The sequence below is a fragment of the Schistosoma haematobium genome, chromosome 2 (genome assembly GCF_000699445.3).
Source record: "Schistosoma haematobium chromosome 2, whole genome shotgun sequence".
Classification (NCBI taxonomy): Eukaryota; Metazoa; Platyhelminthes; class Trematoda; order Strigeidida; family Schistosomatidae; genus Schistosoma; species Schistosoma haematobium.
This window is the reverse complement of record NC_067197.1, coordinates 36,838,711-36,861,824: the sequence shown is the minus strand read 5'-3', so window position 1 is coordinate 36,861,824 and position 23,114 is coordinate 36,838,711. Positions and strand designations below refer to the sequence as shown.

Below are 23,114 nucleotides of genomic sequence, written 5' to 3'. Positions count from 1 at the left end.
TAATCTTTATTCACGTCAATAAGGTATATTAATACATAACTCGATAGTCTCTATTATCAGATCTTGGACTTTGTTTACTTGTTTACTTTGTTAAACTTTCTTAATTAAGATTTTGATTTGCTTAAATGATTGTTAGACAAGATCAATCTCATCAATAGGTTACCTGTGTAGTGAGTCATGATAATTTGAAGTAGTGTGTTAATTTGTCCCAGTTTCAGTGGCTACAATTAATGAATATGTTCACATTGTCATAATTTTTAACACTGTAGCAAAACATCATTTATCGTTAAAGAAAATTCAATTGAATAATAGTCGATAGAAAAAGATCTATCTGGAATAGCGATGTGAAGGTAAAAAAACTCAGGACCCTGTGTAAACACTTTATTGGTTTTAGCTAAATCACTTAGAATTTGCAAATGCGGATTTGTTCTGTTCATTAAACTCTTCATCGCAATTTTAACTGAGCTACATGAATTATTTGAAAAACTGATAGTTTAGTGAAACTTGATAAGATCCTACACCTAATCAAGCGATCGACAGATCTTTATTTGATTATTCCACAATTCTCAAGAGTTCTGTCGTAAAGAAATCCGTTAACGAACTCAGTGACACTTTTTTTATTCTATCTGTTTCCATTGAACATATTATTCATACAATGAAATGAAACATAATATCCCATTGTATATATTTGTTTATCCATTTAGACAGTTAAAGATTGCAAGTTTTAATAACTCAGTGAATTCCTAGAATAATCATGACCTCTTGAAAATAAATATCGGTAAAACAATCATCATTCTCTGAAAGACAAATAAGTTATTGTACTGACTTCATTTTAAAACTTATGAAATGAAGTCAACTAGACACTAAATAACAAACTTGATTATCTTACCTCCTGTACTGTGGTTCAATAAGTCGTTCTTAATGAATACGAAACTTTCACCACATTTTTACTTTCATCCTTTAGTCTGTAGTGTATGAGACACAGGTGGGAACAGCTAATTTATTGTTCGATACAAAATTACAGGATCTTTTCATAAAATATGAGAACCATACATTAAATACTTCGTTTGTAAATCCTTCATCAATTGTCCTTCACATTCTATACAATTCTTCCAATTCACAATTCCTTTGTATTTCCCTTTTTGTTATCTCCAACTCAATCTTCTTAACCTTCTACTGCCAGCCATTCAACTTTAATTGGTGTTACATACTATTTATGTTTGTCGCCATAAGTCGCACACGCCACAACTCTCCATGCTTCTTTAATGCAATGTAATGCTTAAAATATATTTCAATTCAATATTTTCTAAGAAAATCATACTTCGTTAATCTTTAGAATTATTATCACTGACTAAGAAGTCGTTGGATCGATATTGAATTTCCCCGTACACCCTCAATGAGTAACATTCACTGAATTCAAGTGCTTCATATACAACATTTCGTTTTCTCTCATTTTGGTACAACATCAACAGATCTCTAATATACTTGTACATACATTTAAAACTGGTGGATCTCAACTACATCTTGGTCAGTTATTGGTCATCATCTTGGAGTACATTCCATATTTTGAATTGACAGTCTTCTTTCATAATTTGTGAAATTACAATTGAACCTTGTGAACGCGCAACTACTGATTATTTGCAAGTAATCTCTGCATAACTTACCTGTATTTGTTTTGTGGAATATTAATACCTTTTTACTATTTTATCCCTTGAGTAGCGTCACAATTATTCAAATACTTGAATTTCGGTCTACAACAAGCATCAAAATTTAATTTAAATCAAGTTATTCAGATGAATAAGTTCTTAATTCAAATTTAGATAAATCCTAATATATCCCCATTGAGATAAGAATACAATTGGTTTCTCACTATAGCTTTACATTACAATAAAGTATGATGTCAATACTAAATAGGTAGTGGTCGGTCAGTTTAAGAATGTATTTCAATATTTTCTCTAGAGATATTAGTCAATTAGAAACTCAATAGATTCAAAGTCTAGAGTAAAGAGAAATTACATAGTCCGCTAATTATTGAAGCTGGTCACATAAGAATAAGGAAACAAAATTGAGTAGTTTTGAAACTAAGCAACCGAATATTAATATTTAGTGTTATTTATGAAGATAATTCCAAGAAAATTAGATGATCATATGAAGGCAGATTACACAAGAATAAAATTAGAATTGAATACGACCAAAAAAGAGCTTAAACTACATATGCATAATTATGCAGAAGGTCAGGGTAAGTTAAACTGCTGTACAAATTTCTCCTGTGCACAAAGATTCAATTTATTTCAATGTATTCCCATAACACTTATTGTATGTAATAGATGAATCCTGCAAACATGGAACAGGTCTATGGGAAATATTGAAAGTTAACCTTTTTCGTTGAGGTGACAAGTATCGACTAGTTGCTTCAGAGCAGAAGTTCTTACTGTTTTCTTTTATAATAGATCTACTTTCTCAAACTGGAAATGTTTTCGATTCGGTAATCCTTCCCAGAAAGTAAGACACTACAATTTTCTGAAAACTCATATTAAATGTGTACATCCCACCATAAATGGATATGATTTAACTTAATTTTCCTCGATTGAATATGTTTATAACTCGTAACAATTATATCAATTTGTTATTTTAAAAGATCTCACTTTAAATTCTGTTGAGGTTATGCACAACACTTCTAATATTCCATAATCCTACTGTATTCGATACTATTAGTTATTTTTATGCTCATTTAATAGGTAAGTGATACAAAGTACTGTGTAATTTTCATTGCAGACATACTTACGGAACAATTAAAATGCTACGGATAACCCTAAGTTTGAATTACTATAAAACCTTTATACTATGAAGTGAAAAATGATAGACACCGTTTAATCCATATGCAAACTATAAGGATAAAGAAATTAATTCACATTTATATCATTTGGACTATTCTAACATTTTTATGTCTAGTTCACTGATCATATAGGGTTACAGAATATTCGATTAGTTGTTTCTCGTCTTATCGATTATTAACAACATTGGCTTTATTTAAACACGAACGAAAAACGTGATAAGCTTATAGAAGACATTGAAAAAGTAAAGTATATTAGAACTAGATGGTTATATTGTTGAAGTAAATATGATATATTTACAAATAAATTTTATTTTTAAAAACAAATAAACTATGCTGTATCAAATGAAATCATGATAATGAGGAATGTCATTTAAAATAGAATAATTAAAATCACTCTATTCATTTAATGTTAATTTATCGAATAGATATTCTCCAAGTCCTTTACCAACTCGTTGTGTTTCTGTTAAATAATCAGCAAATTGTTTAATTGCATCTTCTTGTTCATGAAGAAATTCACTTTCAATAAAATCTGTTAATCCTGGATCATTGTTCCTTGAAGCTACTTCATGGAGTTCTAATAATGACTAAGAGAAAAAAGTAATAGAATGATTACTGAATAATTGGTTTTGTAAAATAAAAAAATGACGAAGTTCGAAAGGTAGTCACTAGAGTTCCATAGGGAAATTGCGACCAGTGAAGTTTAACCGTGTCAGGTGTGAAATAAGTATCACCAGTGGTATTGAACACGGATTTAGAAATATCGCGAACTAACAAACGATTGGTAATCGCTCATTTATCTAAAGGTTGAGCGCTTGTAGCGATACCTTAAGGTCCTGAGTTTGGATAAGCCCCAGCGACTCCCAAACTAAGAGTAAACAGCTATGCAACGTTTCCTAGTTTTGAGTGGTTGTCTAAATAAGGTCGATACGTAATAGAAACTACATACTAAATGTATGCGCTGTGTTCTCGATAAATGTGTGATCGAAATGAAGTATCTAAAAAACATGTTGGTCAACTCCGTATCAATTTTTATGAAATAACCATGTACAAACGATGAATATCAGTGCTATTCTACATGACCTCGTTTTGGTATAGGAGAGAGTTCCATATTAAGCTACGTACGAATACGTAGCTGGAAATTGGTTTAATATGAAAACGATATTTATTCAGAGTAATATATAATTAACTTTCAGCAGACAGAGTACACCTGACTGTCTCTATGGTATTGTTAACTTAACAACCCTATGGTTAACAATACCCAAAAAATGTTTTGATTTGTTAGGTTTTCATATTTTAAGAGATAACCAATGACACCAAAATGATGAAACAGTAGGATATTGTGCAATCATGTGAGTTTAGATTGTGTGGTTAATCCAACAAAGGAGCCCAAATAATCTATATGACCAATAACTACCCACTAAAACTGAAATATTGATGCGAAACCACAGTAAACGGACATTAAAATACAATAAACTTAGTGATCAAACTGAATAGTTTTATGGAGAATTACTAACTTATTGAGAACGTAATTGACTATAGAACTTAAATTTTACTGACTATTTACAACACCACGGAATAGAAATCTAACTGAAATGCTAACTGATGATTCGCTGTGTAACTAAATTTTCTTAACATAAACATGTAAGTCATTGCATTAAAAACGATTTATAAAATAGAATCTAAAGTGGTTTATATTCACAGTAGAACACAATACCCATAATTGAAACAGTCGTCTACACTTTAGTTCTATACTGTAATTGTTTATCCACTATGCGTATAAAAACAGTCAATGAACTACATCTTACAAGATTAGAGAAACAATTGACAGATAGACACCATACAACCTTAAATAAATTAATTAATTAAAGATATAGCTTGAATATGGCTAAGTACATTATCATCCTTAATGTATTTTATCCATCAGTGGATTTAGGTTTTCATTATCTGAATATTATTTGAGCTATATCTCGTGCTTAGTTAGAGAATTTAGTTATATTTCTGTAAAATAACAGAATTTTTAAATGTATCTAAAGCCAAACTAGTCAAGATATCCTACTCATTTTTTTTTCATCTTCAATTCAAGCAACTCGAAACTACTTGCCATTTGGTAAATATTTGTAGTGAACAATTAATTTAAATATAAAGGAGTAAACAATTACTTCTGTAACAGATAAACAGTAAAAATAAACGATTGGTATGGGGTAAGTGACTCCAATGTCATGGATTAATCATCAAGCTAACATGCTCTCTGCTGGCAGTTTTTCGGTTCGTTTTGATGAATAAACTATCACTTAGTACTTATAAGGCTTAAAATTAGTGAAAATACTGACATGTAAGCGGAATAATGAAGTGATTACGGATCGGTTCAAAGAAATACGAAGTAGCATATTTCGATGCAATATCTCTTAAATTTAGTTCTGAGGGTAAAATTCAGGTCAACACTAAGACCTAGTCAGGACTAGATTTTACAGAATGTATAAACTAACCCTAAATCCTATGTCAGAACCTAGATCCCACTTCTGAACTATGTATTTAAACCATACATATATAACTTAAGAAAGTTCAATGATCATGTGAAACCAATAAATCCCTAGCAGGTTCTTTTGTTTTTTATTCATCATAAATTGAACATTCATATTTTCTGTCTTCTAATTCATGGTATCAGGTCATGACCTCACGGTTGTTCGGCCGGTTTCTTAATGTCCACACAAATAAACCAATTTAAAAAGTAGCTCAATTGGTGAAAAAAAGGTAATTAAGAAGTAATTAGTGTTCTGACTTACATTACTAACTGCTTTTTCCATTCCAAGGGCGGTATTCATAGCATCCTCCAAACCACTGAATTCTGTCTTAGTTGGACACTTGATATCACTGTATTGAACACGACCACCACGTTTGTTCTGATATTTGGCCAATTTCTCTGCATGTTCACGTTCTTCATGTGAAGCTTTTCGAAAGAATTCAGCTGCTTTCGGAAATGACACATCATCTCGATCGAAATAAGTGAAGAATGCCATATAATCATAAGCAGCCTGTAGTTCCATATTGATTTGTTTATTGATGGCATCTTCACATTCTTTGGCAAAATTATGTTTGGCTCTTGATCCACTCATGATTTTTCTAATTTAAACTATTTAAACTATTTTTTTATTTTATTTAGTTTCCTAGATCGTTTACTAGAGTCTTTCGTCTAATCCAACACTCACTGATCTAACAATTGACTAAAACTGATTCAATCCAAATTTGTTCAGTCCTTTTATTGATTTCGAAACAGACACATATACTGTATAACAATACATAGGAACTGTTAAAGCTATGAAATAAACACATATTTCCTAAATAATAATATTAGGATTGAATAATCAAACAAATGCTTTCCATTTGTTTTGAATACCTGTTTGTACACTACTATTTTATGCTACTTAGATTGGTTGAAATTAATATCTATAAGACATGGTCTACTTTCATACAAATTTCATACAATTTTTTTCAAATCGTTTCCCTATTGGTTGTTTCGTATCCATGCAGATTTTATAGTTTCATAAGATTAAAACGTGAAATTATTCTCCTAACAGTGACATCATCGTAAAATTATAGTAGTACAATATGAAGTACACCAGTACGTATACAACTGTATGATTGTGACTAATGTTTATGATAAATTCTTCATAACTATGTGACATATTAAGAAGAATAGAATATCGGAGTTTTTTGTTAAAAAAAATAGTTTAAAAGTTCAAGTTATGCAACTGTAGTTGAATTTGATGAATGATGAAAGTGTGATCGTATACAATTTAAGTTATATCGAATTTTAATCGTTGAGATCATGAGTCAATTGAAGCTAGACCATCATGGAAAATCTGGAAGTATTGGACGGCCGTTTCGTCCCATTGTAGGACTCCTCAGCAGTACGCATCCATGATGCCGCCTCGTGAGATTCAAATTATTTAATTGGATAAAACTAGATGAGATATTTATTATTATTACGAGATTAATAAAAGACTTTTTAGTCAGAACTGTTCTGTAGCATCGTTTAATTCTGTAATGGTATTATTATTATTGGTTTTATTCAATATTATATTTCTGGTACAATATAGAATTCTAAGCACAAATTTCCATTTCTTATTTCTTGACCGGTCCTAACAATCATTATTGAGTGGTCGCCAGTTAAACGTTAGTAGTTCAAGAACAGACATCTGATTAGTGTGTATTTTTTTCGATGCATATTGCCAGCAACCAAGATATCTCTGATCGGTCTTTTTTATAGCTTTTACAGAGAAATGTCTTAAATTTTTCACAAACGCACCTGAATAAGTTATGTGACTAATAGGCATAATGACGTGTTAAAACAAACAAGAAAACAGATAACTTATTGAAATGTCCCGTTGCCAGGATCAGGTAACCCGAATATTTAAGCAAGCCACTTTATGGTAATCAATAGAATAGTTCTATTTTGGTTCCTACCTTTCTGTTTTACGTGGTAATCGTAAATTATTGTATGAAATTTACACATATATTGTTATACAGAATCATTGTTTTACACTCAAAGTACAGTATATTAAATTATACATCTCGGTTTTCTAATTAATATCTCATATTGTATTAATAATTCTCTTCTAGGTTCATGTTCGTTTAAGTATCTGAAGTGAAAAAGAACTAATATGGATGAACTTTACAAAAAAGCACCATGTAGTCATGATACCTTATTCTATTGAAGCATTAAATGAAGCAAAAAGGAAGTAATTATCGTCAAATATTCAATATCAGATGGGTTTTGTGGATATTACAGCAATTTCGTGGATTAAATGAAGTTAGACATTAACACCGTTGAATGCCGGCTCAGTGGTCTATTGAGTAAGTGCCCGCGCGCAAAACCATTAGGTCCTGGGTTCGAATCTCGCGGGGGGGGCGAGGTCGTGGATGCGCACTGCTGAAGAGTCCCACAATAGGACGAAACGGCCGTCCATTGCTTCTAGGTTTTCCATGGTGGTCTAGCTTCAACTGACTCATGATCTTAACCATTGAAATATTTAATACTTATAAATCTACATTTGTTAAACTGTAACTTTTCCTACTTACTTTTCCACATGCTTTAAGGACTCATATTTTTTAAAAAGAGTTGAAATAGCATTATTGTATCTTTGTACCGAGGTTGCGTAATTTGTCAATAGTATGATCTTGAAATTATCTGCTTACATTTACTAAACCCAGTTGAATTTTCTTTTCAATTATTTCCCTTTTAAACTGATACAAGTCACATCATATTAAATTGGCACCTGCATGAGTACTAGTGGTTATAGATGAAACCATTTGATTGTATCACTCTTCAGTTAAGGTGACGGCTAACTGGAACTTTGGTTAACTGCTATTGTGATGTGTGCTACTTATACGGACAGATATAAGTAGTATGTATCAAGAATTGGAAGTGGGATTCTTATTGAACTAATAGGAATATGAAGAGAAAAAAAAGTACAGAAGCACTTCGAGTAACAACAGAGATATAAGAAAGATGGAGTTTATGAGTGAGTCCGTAGAAGATGTGCAAATGGCATATTTAATGAATCATTTTCACATTCTATAAATGCAGTGTGTGATTCAGCTTAATTCAACAAAAACTACGTTCGTTACACAATGACAGTTACTTTAAAATTTCACTTTTGTTAATCGTTATTATCCATGACTATACAATCTTTGTTTATATGGACAGTTTTCAAAATAATTTCACCTTAAAATTCACCATTCTTGTATAAGCTTTACTGTTTCATCAATGTCTTCGTTGATTAGTAGATGTTAAGTAATTGCATTAGTATTTAACGATACATAGTGATACTAATTGCGAATAGAATACAATGGGAACATTAAAACTGGCTAACATTAGGAAAAATCTAACAAAAAGAACAATGAACAATATAACCTATTAAAATTTTCTAGATTTAACATTAAAAACAATAAATACTCTATTAAACAATTTAATAAAACTGATGTGAACAGAGACACAAAGAATCCATGGTGTATAACAGTAGCTATACTAACAATTAGTTTTGTCCCTATGTTATTCTACAAACCATAAGCTTTCGTTTGATGTATGATTCACTGCCACACCCTTTTCTGTACTAAAGATATAGTAATTTAAACGTAACCTTTTGTACTTTATTCTTCTACCGTAACGCCTAGTTTGGACATCATTGTATTTTTCTAACTTTTTTTGCGTTGTGGTCATGTTGGTCATTTATCTATTCATGTATCTTTTTAATCTGGGATCGGAAATCAAGAATAAATTGACTAGTCTTCTTCCTCACTCTCGCGCTTGTCAACCGATCATGTGATAGAATAGTTTTCATCTTTCTGCCCAAGGCCGTTAGTCTTAGTTCGGACTCACGCATTTCTAGCCTCACAGTTAAATAGGTTAGATTATCGTGTCAAGGCCTTAATCTAGATCGAGACAAGTTCTCTCCTGTATATTACTGGGTAGACAGATCAAGGACGCAACAAAAGTGGCGATGAAAGTTTTGTTGTTGTTTTGATTGCCCAAAAGGAAAATATCTATGTCTTTGGACAACCTTACAACCATTTTACAAGTTCAGCAAGCGTGGGCAGACGCAACTGAAGCAGAGATTTTGGATACACTGACGCAGAAGCCTCGTCTCATTCAACTTCGACCTCTCAACCAAATAAATATGAAAGCATCGCAGATTTCATTCGTGAATTCAACTTAAATCCGGAATCTGGTATCGTATTCGATTTCTGGTTTTATCTATTAGAAGACATATTCCGTGTCGAATGCTCAAATCTCGATGATAAACCTAAATTTCTCTTACTTCATAGAAGACTTGGAACAGGTTGATGTAATACATATGTGGATTTCATACTGCCACAAAATCCTCGGGATTTATCTCTTAATGGTACACCCCAAATGTTATCTAAAATATTTGGAGGACAGTCCTCACTATTCGACATTCGCTATCAATGTTTTCAAATATCAAAGTCTTAATCCAATCATTATCTCACTTATTCTAGAAAAGTACATCGAGAATGTGAGCGATTCAAAATTAATGAAATTACAGCAAATCAATTTAACTGTTTGATTTTTATCTTCAGATTGAAGAATCTAACTGTTGACATCCGCATAGGAATTTTAGTGTATAATGAACGAGAATCTAATATGACCTTACAAATGGTCACAACCGAATACCAACGTTTGTTGGATCTCAAACATGACCGAGACAAGTTTTGTCCTGCAAATTTCTGGTTATATATTGCGATCATTATTTTTGAAATTTCCAGAACTATTTATTGAATGAAAATCATTTGTCGTGCCAATAAGATGAAACGTAAAGTTTGGTTTGTTCTGAAAGCATCGAACATGTATAGAAAATCCAAATAATACCTTATTGTCCTTATGAGGCATTTGGTATGCTTGAAATATCATACTTTTTATAGGAATTTAGTTTTTCTCTTTAAAGTAAGAATTTATTATTCACTTTGTTTGATACATTATTCGGTAAAATGAAACAAAATAGATTATATTTCCTCATTATTACTAACCCATTTGGAGTGCGAAAAAGGCTATCATTGGTTTAGGAGTTTATGGTGATCATTTCGTTCGAAGATATTAATTGATACGAACTAATATAAAATGTAGAAAGCCAAAGGGAACAAGTAAAATGTTTGATTTTAACTTGTGATACGTCAGTGTGGTGAGTAAAAGTATTTGAATTACTATACCAACTAGGAATCTTCGAAATATTGGAATTTAAACCAAACAGAACTAGGTAAGCACAAACGAACGTAATGTATTTGGAATACAAAATCAGGCAGTCATCAAATAAAAATGAATCATTAATTTCTACAAACACCACACCTTAAATGAGAATCCAAATTTTTGCAGTCTGTTGTATATCTTCTCCTTAGGTTCATCATGTGTCTATCCGACTGTGTATTGGATGTAGACTCTGTATGATCTAGAATATACTCAATAGTATTAGAATTAACAAATGAAATTGGGACAGACTCACATGGTTCCTGGGATTGTCTATGATCAACATGTTGGTTGTGTACTGAAATCACTGATATCTAGAATTCGAATCATAGACTTTCCAACACTATCCTCCCCCACAAATATGATTAGATTTTCATATTCCTAGGTCATAAATGATGTGGCTTCATTTAAACCATATTTCTCACATTGATTGGATGATTCATCAGAAGTGACTTCATCATAAGGATAAACAACATTTAATAAGAAATCATCCTAATTGTAATCGAAATCGAACTCGTTTAGAACTCGTACTTCTCATTGAATAAGTTTCCGACAAGAAAAAGATGCATTATGAGGACAAATAATATTTCATATGACATCAGAATCTGATTTTTCTGAAATATCTCCCTCAAATTTATAAATATTTGATTGGAGAATAATGGATCATTAGAAAAGTTAGCATCTATCAAAACTGCATCGGATTTTTGATCATGATTTGATTCATTCAACATATTTTCCACAGATTTATAGGAAATATCACCAGAAATATGTGAATCATCAGGACAAACCATAACTTGTACAATAACATGAAATTTCTGAGCAGCATTTGGTGCATTCAATATATCTTCCTTATATTTATGCTTGAAACTTACTAATTGATTCGACTTTGAATTAGACTATATTTGCTTTTTCGGCCTCTATTCGCTTGGTGTGCCTGTAGCTTCGTGATTTGCGCTGTCTTATAATGGACTGTGGTTAGCACTTCGTGTCGCCTTTTGAGTTCATACACCGTTAAGATTTACTTAATAATGGTTATTACGGTGACTGACATACGCAGCCCAAGTAATTATCTCGAAGCCAAGAAACATTCTGTTCAAATATATTTAGGAAAAACAAGTATCCACAAACTGCAAAGAATGACATTTCGTCATGATGCAAAATAAATGAGATCATAGTAAATGTAAGAACTACAGAAGCGTTAATTTGCGTCAGTGCCTGGAAAGTTATTCAATAGAATGTTACAAAACTGAAGGAAGGATTCAGTAGATGACCAACTTTGTGACCAAGAAGCTGGCTGCCGTAAGGATATGTCAGTTAACTATCAAATTGCGATACTTCAGACAACTGCTGATCAATTAATTGAATGGAACTCATAACCATACGTAAACTTTCTTGATTATGAGAAATCATTTGACAGGGTGCATATGAAAGCTCTGAGGAATCTTATTCGACACTATGAAGAATTTTAGGTCGTCCCTATCATGCGAAACTTCAATAAGGGACTGAATTGTAGAAATTTGTATGGGGGGGCAATCAACAGACCTATTTCAAGTGAAGACTGTCGTTAGACAAGACTATCTTCTCTCAACGTTTCTCTTTCTGTTAGCTAATGACTGAATTATGAGGACTCCCACACCTCAGGAAGTGCATGGAATACACTAGATAGTTTGTATATAGCTGAATGTTTTGAACTTTGTAGATGCTTCAGCCCTCCTATCCCCAAACACAGCCATAAATACAGGTAAACATCGTCGCCATAGAAGCAGCGTCTACAGAAGTGGGCCTCAGAATTTACAAGGAGAAAAGTAAGATCAGGTAGTACAATGCAGTGAGCACCAACTAAATCACACTTGATAATGAAACTCTAGAAAATGTGGACAACTTTATATACCTGGACAGCATTCCTAAGCAATAAGGAAGTTCCAGTGGAGAAATCATTGCACAGATCGGTAAAGCAAGGGGTAAATTCATTCATCTGGAGAATATCCGAAACTCAAAGTGAACGATACCGAAGATGAAGGTCAAAGTTTTCAACACTAAAATTTAAACAGTTCTATTATATGAAGCTATTATATGGAGAATTACCATCGACAACACCAAAGATGCACAGTTATCTATAAACAGTTGTCGATGCAAGATACTACTACTAAGATAATACTATAACGACCGAAATTCCAGTACCTAATCTAAACGCAAAGCTAACGAACCAAAATTTATTTCAGTAGATCAAACCACGTTATTCTGTACCGTATATTAAACATTCTTCAGTTCCTCGTATTAAATCATATCCAAACACACACTGGGCTCGATTTAAATGGTCCTAATTTAAGAAAGGAAACAGAATTTATCAAAAGTACAGAACACCTCGAATGGCATAGCATATGCTAAACAGTCGAAGGTCTTCCATGCACAAAATAACGAGCTAAACAGAAAAAGGAATGGTTGTTAAATAATTGTCCAGTACCTGAGAATTAATAAGAGAATCCCCAACAATATGTGATCAAATATCTATCTGCAAAGATTCGAGTCACTGTTCCCAGATGACTACCAAAGATCAACAATTATTGATCGAACCACTTCGTAACCTCAAGTTTATTCAAACACGACCCCATAGTCAATGGTCTGGCAACACACAACAGTAAAATAAAATAATAGATATAAATCTTGAGCCAAAGTTGGATAGTAAATGCTCAGACAAAGAAGACTGAAGAAAACAAAATGTGGTTACAAGAGATCTGAGTAGAGTTTAAAATACAGGCCAGGGAAAAAGAACGACGAAATAACAATAAAATACTATGAGTGGAGTTTCAACATATTCTTTATATTACAACTACAGATCCGTCGAACAGAAAATATATGCAACAACCTACTCTGGTAGTAAACAATTCGGCTGAGGCGAATATCAAGTAAAAACTTTAGAGTTGGAGAAGACACTATATAAACCATTAGACTACATTACAAAACAATATGTAACTTTGAATCATCAAGGAAAATAAAGAGTGAGACTAAAGCAAGGATGACAAGAAACATTAGAGAATGACATCAAGACCATGAACACTGTTTAATAATATTTAAATGTAAGAGCGCAGAATAGTTTCTTGAAGACCTCTGGTTGACAGCTTATACTTTAAGAAGGGCAGTCAGCTTCAGTCAGTAAGTAGATAAGAAACTAAGTGGCAAAATAAGAATTCATCATTCATTTGAGTATTCGATCAGCTCAATGTTAAATAAAAACTTTGTTTAATTTATTAAAGTAAATAATGCAGTTATGTACATACTACTGCTATTACTACTTTTAAGAAGAATAAATATAAAACAAGATTATTCACAATTAATTTATATTTGAGTTGTTATTATTATTATTCTTTCAATGTTAATTGGTCAAATAAATATTCACCAAGTTGTTTCCCAACACGTTGAATTTGTGTTAAATAATCGGCAATTGTTTTAATGAATTGTTCTTTAGTTTCTAAGCATTCAGATTCAATAAATTCACATAACCCTGGATCATTGTGTTCTTCAGCTACATTATGTAATTCCAGTAGGGACTGTAGAAAAAAAATTTTTTTTAAAGTAAATAACAAAAGACAAATTAAAGTATAGTGTAAATGCTTTTTTTAAAGAAATAATAATAATAAACAGTATGAAATAAAGACAATTCATTCCTACATTGTTTGGTTACAATCTGTTATGCTCCGATAAGCACAATGAATGGTAACTTTTGGGACCCATTTATAGACCAATGCTATGCGTATAATTGTTAAATAACTAAACTATTCATATTCATATCTCTCTTATCATAAGCTTTATTTTAACCTATGAACTGTTATTATACGATTTCCCATTCTTGAATTATTCCCTGCCTATTAATCACTACCTCGCACATTCACAGTCACATTTGGCCACATCCTGGACAAATGTTGTTCCCTATTTTATGGTACGATGTGGTCTGTTTAAAAGTCTGTTTACCAGATGTTAAATCACAATTTTCATTGTTCCATATTGAATTTGAAATTCCTTTGCAATTAAATCAAATGAGATCAAAGAAAATCAGTTAGTTGTATATGAATTCAAGTAGTTTCTTTGCCAGTTTCATAATCAGATATTAACTTTATTCATTAACATGAAATTTTATATGATAACTAATTTTAGATTGAAAAAAAAGAAAAAAGTTTTAAAAATATCTTACTTTACAAAAAATAAACTTATTAATAATGATTAGAGAGCGGCCTGCTTGATCATCTGGGCTACCTGTTCCTGCCATCTAGATATTTCAACAAGTTATCTATTTTTGTTTGTTTTAATATATCAATATGTTTATTAATCGCATAACCTATTCTGCTGCGTTTCTGAAAAGTGTACAACCTCTCGTTGTCAAAGTTACAAAAAACTCAATAAGAGACAATGTGGTTGCTGGCAATATACAACGAAAAGAATGCACAATATTCAGATGTTCATTTACTGAACTGCTAACATCTAATTGGTGATCACTTAATATTTATCGCCAGGACCGACCAAGAAGAAAGAAACGGAAACTTGTTGAAATACTTCACGCTGAGAATTCTATATTGTACCAAAAATATAATATTGAATAAAGCTTATAATAATAATAATAATAATAATAATAATAATAATAATAATTAATTGATTAGTCAATTCACCTGATAAATCGACTTTTCAGAATTTAGAGCAATTTCAAATGCTTCTTCAAGATCATTTAATTCAATTTTCTGAACTGCTCTTAAATCCATAAATTCTATTCGACCACCACGTTTGTTCTGATATTTGGCCAATTTCTCTGCATGTTCACGTTCTTCATGTGAAGCTTTTCGAAAGAATTCAGCTGCTTTCGGAAATGACACATCATCTCGATCGAAATAAGTGAAGAATGCCATATAATCATAAGCAGCCTGTAGTTCCATATTGATTTGTTTATTGATGGCATCTTCACATTCTTTGGCGAAATTCTGTCGGACACTTGATATTTTCATCATCATTAAGAAAATAGAGATGTAAGTGAATAAAGTATTGAATGAGTATAACATTGAATTATCAATATACAGTTTAACATTTATAGTTGAATCAATGACCTTGTTTCGCTTCTCATCAAATAACAAAAGTTTTCATCATTTTTATAATCACTAATACTGTTAAACATATAAAGTGAATCCATGAAAATAATATTCTGATAGTGATGAAAAAAAGGTTATATAATTAAAATAGGTCAGTAAATAGTGTATTTTATAAACAATCATAAGTTAATCTTTCCGTTATTTTACCACAACTTTTATGAATACATATATATGAAATTTGTACTTGAATACACTGTAATAACTAATCAATATAAATAATATTTACCAAGACTATATGGTTTAAAAATTTTCTTGGTTGAGATCATTAACCGATTGATATCTTAACACCATTGAAAACCTGGAAGCAATGGACGGCCGTTTCGTCCTATTGTGAGACTCCGCAGCAGTGCGCATCTACGATCTCGCTCGCAAGATTCGAACCCAGGGCTTCCAGTCTCGCGCGAACGCTTAACCTACTGGACCACTAAGCTGGCATCCAATGGTGTTAGTGTTTAACATCAACCAATCCACGGAATTGCGCGACCATCTTCCACTGTACTGAGGTAGATACCTATCTCTACCCGACATGGATTAGCTCCACTGGTCACGGCTTCTCACTAGAACACCGAGAATTCCCTCACGAAGCTAGTCACTTGTGAGCACATAGTAATTATCACTATAAGGGTTGTGGAGAGTATTAAGTTTTTGATTGAGATCATGACCGTGACCAGTGGAGCTAATCCATGTCGGGTAGAGATAGGTATCTACCTCAGTACAGGTTTTCAATGGTGTTAAGACATCAATCGGTTAATGATCTCAATCAAAAACTTAGTAATCTCCACAACCCCTATACTGATAAGAAAAATTTGTTTGATGAAAGTAATTTTGAATTACTTTACTTTATAAAACTGGTAGATTATTTAGAATTACTACAAACTATACAATATCAGATACATGTTTTATTTCCACTTAGAATTCTTCAATGATATTCATAACATATTATTCTGTCAGTTTAACTTACAGTATACTGATTGAGTGATTATTATATTTATACTAAGTAAACCAACTACTTTAAGATACCTTTATTCTCAAATGCCCTGAATTGACAATGACGTTAATATGCATGTTTATAATAGGAATGAATTCAAGTTACGAAAAGTATTCAAACTCTGTAATATAATTAACTTTGTCTTGATGACATAACGATAACGTAGATTTTATAAGACCTCTCTAATGAACAAGTGGTAGGTTCAACGAATCACATAGCTTAAGGTATTTAACTACACTTAAAACAACTGTTCCACACTCTACTTTTTCAATGAATAGTGAATGTAATTTAGGAATGCAATAACATCTGTTTCCATTAGTGACTATTTATTAATTAGTGGCCATTTTTCAGGATATTTTTTCTTTAAGGTTTTATATGTACAAACGTGGAGTTCATTTACAACTAACGACAGTCTACAAACCATTACAGATCCGTCAGACCACTTTATTATAAAATATATGTTTTATTTATCTATACTGTTAACTTAAAAATGAATCATAGTTAGATTTGAAATCACATTATCTTACAGACTAATAGCCCGAAGTGTATATATAAATAAGTTAATAGAATTCTCTTAGGAAAATTTAAGATTTACAGCATACAGTTAATTTAGTCTTTTTTCTTATTTAAGTATCAATTATCCACTTGGATATAATGAAACACGTTATATTAGCGTTCACCTGGAATCAAGAGCGATCAGAAACAACAACACAACGGTCAAAACTGGTAAATGTGTAGTGACATTGGGCCCTAATACGAGACAATGTGTGGAATAGACATACAACATTTAGCAAAGAGAAAAACCCAACGATGAAGAGGGTGGGAAGAATGAGTTGAATTAGTTGGAGTTGATCGTATGCCATGGCTCGGCCATGCAGCCATGGTCCCTGATGAATGTTACCTTATATCTGTGGAGATAGACCTGACAACCTTATTTTGTAAATAGTTTTTAATATTATTTGTATTTGTTTGTCAATTTTTCACTGTATGTACATTCATCATTAAATGACTGTACGTGTTGTTTTAGTCAATGACCCTGAACACACTTTCCGTTGAGCTACTACATAGCGTGACATATTCTTGCCGACTAACAAATACATTACTATTCACGCATCCCTCGTTCTATTTTCATTTGCGATTGAGTTAACTGAAGTCTAAATCAAATATTATCATTATTTATAGACTGTAATTGGAATATATCACATCCTACGTGGGATTATATCACTATAGAGTTCACCAACTTGCTCAGAATCATCAAGCATTCATAATTGTGGATTTGCCTTACCGGACCTAATCAGAACACGCAACGTCGGGTCAATTTAAGTAACGTCCCTAATTATTATTGTATTTGTAACAATTAACTGTATATATTAATATTACTATTTATCTTTAGTAACTTTGTTTATACTTTTTGCGTTCATATTTGTCTGGTCCACTACAATTATTTGGTGAGCCTCGATTTTTTTTTATAGACATTTACTATATATATCTACATATTTTTTTATTATTATAACCTGGCACGACACCATTTTTGTTTTTGTCATTATGAACTCTCCGGGTAAACTTATTGATATAGATAGTTCACCGACCAACCTTCTAAACTCTCCACAACCAGAGGATAATGCTTTAAACTCATTGCAACCACCTGGACCAACAGATATTAGCTGTTTAGCCTCCTTTCAAAAGCAGTTAACACAATTAACGAGCCAGCTGGCGTCACTGCAATCGACCATAGCAACCATCCAAGCTAGACAATCGAGATTCCCCTCCAGACGAAGATCTTTTTCTAGACAACGGTCTCGGTCACCGAAGCGAACATCTGATGTTTGTTGGTACCACCAAAAATACGGCACCAAAGCACGGCGTTGTACACGACCGTGCACCTTTTCTGCGTCTGACACAGAGAATCAGGGAAACGGCCCGGCCAGACAGTAATGGCGGCAGCTGTTACTGGCCAACATGTTAGCCGCCTCTTCCACATCAGGGATCGTATTTCTGGCTCAGACTTTTTAGTCGATACTGGAGCAGAAATCAGCATCATCCCACTTCATCTCTCACGCAGACAACCTACGACAAGCACTAAATTGTCCTTAGTAGCGGCTAACGAATCAGTTATCAAAACTTACGGAGAGCAATCTCTTATATTAGATCTCGGGCTCCGCAGAAGATTCACATGGGTATTCATAGTTGCTCAAGTCAAACGACCCATTCTCGGAGCTGATTTCCTCAGTGCCTACAATTTGTTAGTAGATATGACCAAGAAGAGATTAATCGACGCAAATACACGTTTACAGGTAGAAGGTACACCTTCCAACGACTGTGAAATCCATGGTGTACGGATAATGAAGCCTGCGAACAACGTTTTCAACGACATACTGACAGAATACGAATGCATCACAAAAATAGACTACCAAAAAGAATGCGATCCACACCATGTGCAACATCACATCACTACCACTGGACCACCTATTAGCGCCAGGGCGAGGAGACTACCACCAAGCAAGTTGCAAGTAGCTAAAAGAGAATTCGAACATATGATGCAACTTGGTATTATCAGACCATCCAACAGCCCTTGGGCCTGTAGTGACTCACATTTATCACGAGAACACGACTGGTTTAATAAAAACAATTATTATTATAACCAACTGTACCAGTGTTTGTTTTAATGTGCTTTTGTTTGACTGTGCTAATGACAGCTATTTTGTGCTTCCATTCTTGTGCTTACACTTCGATTGTAACCTCGCGCGAATTCGGTTACCTTCTGTAACCAAGGTTGTATCCTGGCACGATCTCGGTATCCTTTCGATGCCATGAGATCGCCAGCAAATATAACTCGACTTGGTCCATTAATTGCCTTCTGATATTTGGCTTCTCGGGGATTTTATGGAGTCATTTGGAACGAGCTTCTTACGCCTTCTGATCTATTTGGCAGGTGTTTCTTGGTAGCGGTGTTCATAGTTAATCTCAACTCGACGCCACGCTACAGGCCTCGCCGTTACACATGGTACCAAAGAAGGACCAAGATTGGCGTCCGTGTGGTAACTATCGACGATTAAACAATCGAACCATTCCTGACAAGTACTCGATTCCGCATATACACGATTTTTCATTAAACCTACACGGTAAATGCATTTTTTCGAAGCTCGACCTAGTGCGAGCATATCACCAAATTCCAATGGCACCGGAAGACATTGAGAAAACAGCCATAATAACACCTTTTGGTCTGTTTGAGTTTCTACGAATGCCATTCGGATTGAAAAATGCCGCCCAGACATTCCAACGGTTTATGGACGATGTTACAAAGGTTTAGACTTCGTATTCGCCTACATAGACGACGTTTTGATCGCAAGCTCATCAATAGAAGAGCACACTCAACATGTTCAGATCCTCTTTGAACGTTTCAAGAAACATGGCGTTGTTATCAATCCTTCTAAATGTATATTCGCCGTCCCAGCCTTAGAGTTTTTAGGACATTACATTGACTCTCAAGGCATCAAACCACTCCCAACAAAAGTTGAAGCTATTACCAACTACCCTGAACCAACCTCTATAAAGTCATTACGCCGTTTTCTCGGAACGTGCAACTTCTACCGCCGATTCCTACCACGATGTGCGGATGTGTTACAGCCGTTAACTGATTTACTGAAAAGTGACAAAAAAGGTACGAGGAAGGAAAAGAATCAAACATTCAAGCTATCTCCTGACGCTAAAATTGCATTTGAAAAAGCAAAGTCCTTGATAGCCAACGCTACCATGTTACAACACCTCAATACCGACCCCACCACCCATTTGATCCTATGTACGGATGCCTCACAGAAAGCTGTCGGGGCTCTATTGCAACAACAGGTAAATAACATGACTACTCCCGTAGCGTTTTATTCCAAGAGATTATCACCAGCCCAGGAACGTTATAGTACTTTTGGACGCGAACTCTTAGCTATGTATTTAGCAGTAAAACATTTCAACTTCTTGCTACAGGGTCGTGATTTCATCATTATGACAGATCACAAACCCCTTTGCCATTCTTTTAGCACATCGTATGACAAACACTCCCTACGAGGAGCAAGACAACTTGATTATATCTCACAATTTACCACAGACATCAGGTTTATCAAAGGACACTCGAACATTGTTGCAGACGCACTATCTAGGAGGGATATCAATACGATGGTACTCAATCATGACATCAGCCTTGAAACCTTGGCTAAATTACAAGCAGACGATGCAGAATTAAAAGTCTGCAAAGAAAAGTCTAGCTTAGACCTCAAACCTGTACCTATTCCCCTTTCAGACGCATTCATCATGTGCGACACTTCAACAGGCAACAATCGCCCGTTTGTCCCACATGCTTGCCGACGAAAAATATTTCAGCATTTGCATGGTCTTTCACATCCAGGCATCAGAGCAACAACAAAGCTCATTACCGAACGTTTTGTGTGGCCTAAAATCAACTCGGATGTTAAACGTTGGACACGTAACTGTCTCCAGTGCCAACGCAGTAAGATACAAAAACACACCTACAGTCCAATTGGGAAGTTTCCTGTCCCTGACAAACGTTTCCAACACGTGCATTTAGATATAGTTGTGCCACTGCCTCCGTCCAATTCTTTCACCCACATTCTCACCGCAGTAGACAAGTTTACTAGATGGGCCATAGCCTGCCCTATTAAAGACATTTCGGCAGAAACAGTCGCTTCAGTCTTCCTCGACCGCTGGATATCTGACTATGGAGTACCATCAATAATCACAACAGATCGTGGTCCCCAATTTCAATCTGTCCTTTTTCAGGAGTTCACTAAACTTCTAGGGGTCAACCACATTAAAACCACAGCTTACCACCCAGCAGCTAATGGCATGGTTGAAAGATTTCACCGCCAATTGAAAAGCTCGCTGATGGCACAAAATGATACGACAAAATGGAGTGACGCATTACCACTTGTACTCCTGGGTATCCGTTCAACTATAAAGGAAGATATAGGTTGTACAGCCGCTGAGCTAGTTTATGGTACAACCCTTACATTACCAGGCCAAGTAGTGGACCCAAACACTTTAACACCAACGGACCCAAGTCGTTTTGCTAGCCAACTGCTGCAGACCATGCAACAGATCAAAGCCATACCGCCTCGTGAACATAACAATCGAATACAACTCGACAGAAATCTAGAAACATGCAAGTTTGTGTTTGTTCGAGTTGATGCTGTTAAAAAACCATTGAAACAACCATACGAAGGTCCATATAAAGTAATTAAACGCACACCAAAATACTTCATCATTAGCAGAGATGGCAACAAGCAGACTATTTCTATAGACAGAATCAAACCTGCTTTCTATGAAGCTACTCAAGTCAAAGAAGACAAAGCTGTTGACAATCAACCCCTCTCACCAGTGACTGAAAAACCAGTGGAGGATAAAAAACTTAATACTAAGCCTTCTTGTTTAACACGCTCCGGCAGACCTATAAACAAACCCAAGCGTTATGTCCATTTCGTCGATTAAAAAAAAACACCCAAAAACAAAGCATACACCTACCTATGTCACACACTACTAATTTCACTCAAAAAAAAGAAAAATTTTTTTTCCTTTTCACAGTGTACATAATCACATTTTTCCACAATTATTCGTTTTGTCACATTTATTTTTTTTTATTTATAAAAAAATAATTTTTGTTACTATAATAAGCGAGTAAAATCTATTTAATTACCCATTTATTGTACACAAAAATAAACGGTTCAATTTCTTTTTGGGTCATTAGCAGTTTTGTACATTATTATTATCATTGTTAGACAACCAAGACATTCAATGACAGCGTCTTCATATTTTTTTTGTGTGTGTGTTTATTCTGCTATGCTACATCTCTGCTACATGTCATACTCATCTCTACATTTTTGTTAGCTATAATTGTAAATATTATTTTTGTATACATGTATATATATCTTATCCTTACATTTTTTTAAATTATAACCAGTGTTACCACCGGACACTCTGGGGGGAGCTATGTGGAGATAGACCTGACAACCTTATTTTGTAAATAGTTTTTAATATTATTTGTATTTGTTTGTCAATTTTTCACTGTATGTACATTCATCATTAAATGACTGTACGTGTTGTTTTAGTCAATGACCCTGAACACACTTTCCGTTGAGCTACTACATAGCGTGACATATTCTTGCCGACTAACAAATACATTACTGTTCACGCATCCCTCGTTCTATTTTCATTTGCGATTGAGTTAACTGAAGTCTAAATCAAATATTATCATTATTTATAGACTGTAATTGGAATATATCACATCCTACGTGGGATTATATCACTATAGAGTTCACCAACTTGCTCAGAATCATCAAGCATTCATAATTGTGGATTTGCCTTACCGGACCTAATCAGAGCACGCAACGTCGG

General features: G+C 33.8%; 2 protein-coding genes across 3 annotated transcripts; both read right to left on the bottom strand.

Moving 5' to 3' along the window:
* Positions 1 to 2,933: 2,933 nt before the first annotated feature.
* Positions 2,934 to 6,242, bottom strand: FTH1_3 (fts3-like protein; the record flags this gene model as incomplete). Of its 2 annotated transcripts, XM_012943841.3 has the most annotated exons (2): positions 2,934 to 3,420; positions 5,620 to 5,949. In XM_012943841.3, 2 exons carry the CDS (start codon positions 5,947 to 5,949, stop codon positions 3,232 to 3,234), a joined length of 519 nt encoding a protein of 172 aa, XP_012799295.1. In that variant the 3' UTR covers positions 2,934 to 3,231. The 2 variants fall into 2 exon arrangements, with proteins under 2 accessions (XP_012799295.1, XP_051068283.1); XM_051215103.1 differs by having other exon boundaries at positions 2,934 to 6,242.
* A 7,674-nt stretch (positions 6,243 to 13,916) lies between these two features.
* On the bottom strand, positions 13,917 to 15,592 carry FTH1_2 (fts3-like protein; the record flags this gene model as incomplete). Its single annotated transcript, XM_035733099.2, has 2 exons — positions 13,917 to 14,143; positions 15,257 to 15,592. 2 exons carry the CDS (start codon positions 15,590 to 15,592, stop codon positions 13,955 to 13,957), a joined length of 525 nt encoding a protein of 174 aa, XP_035589555.1. The 3' UTR covers positions 13,917 to 13,954.
* Between the last annotated feature and the right edge of the window lie 7,522 nt (positions 15,593 to 23,114).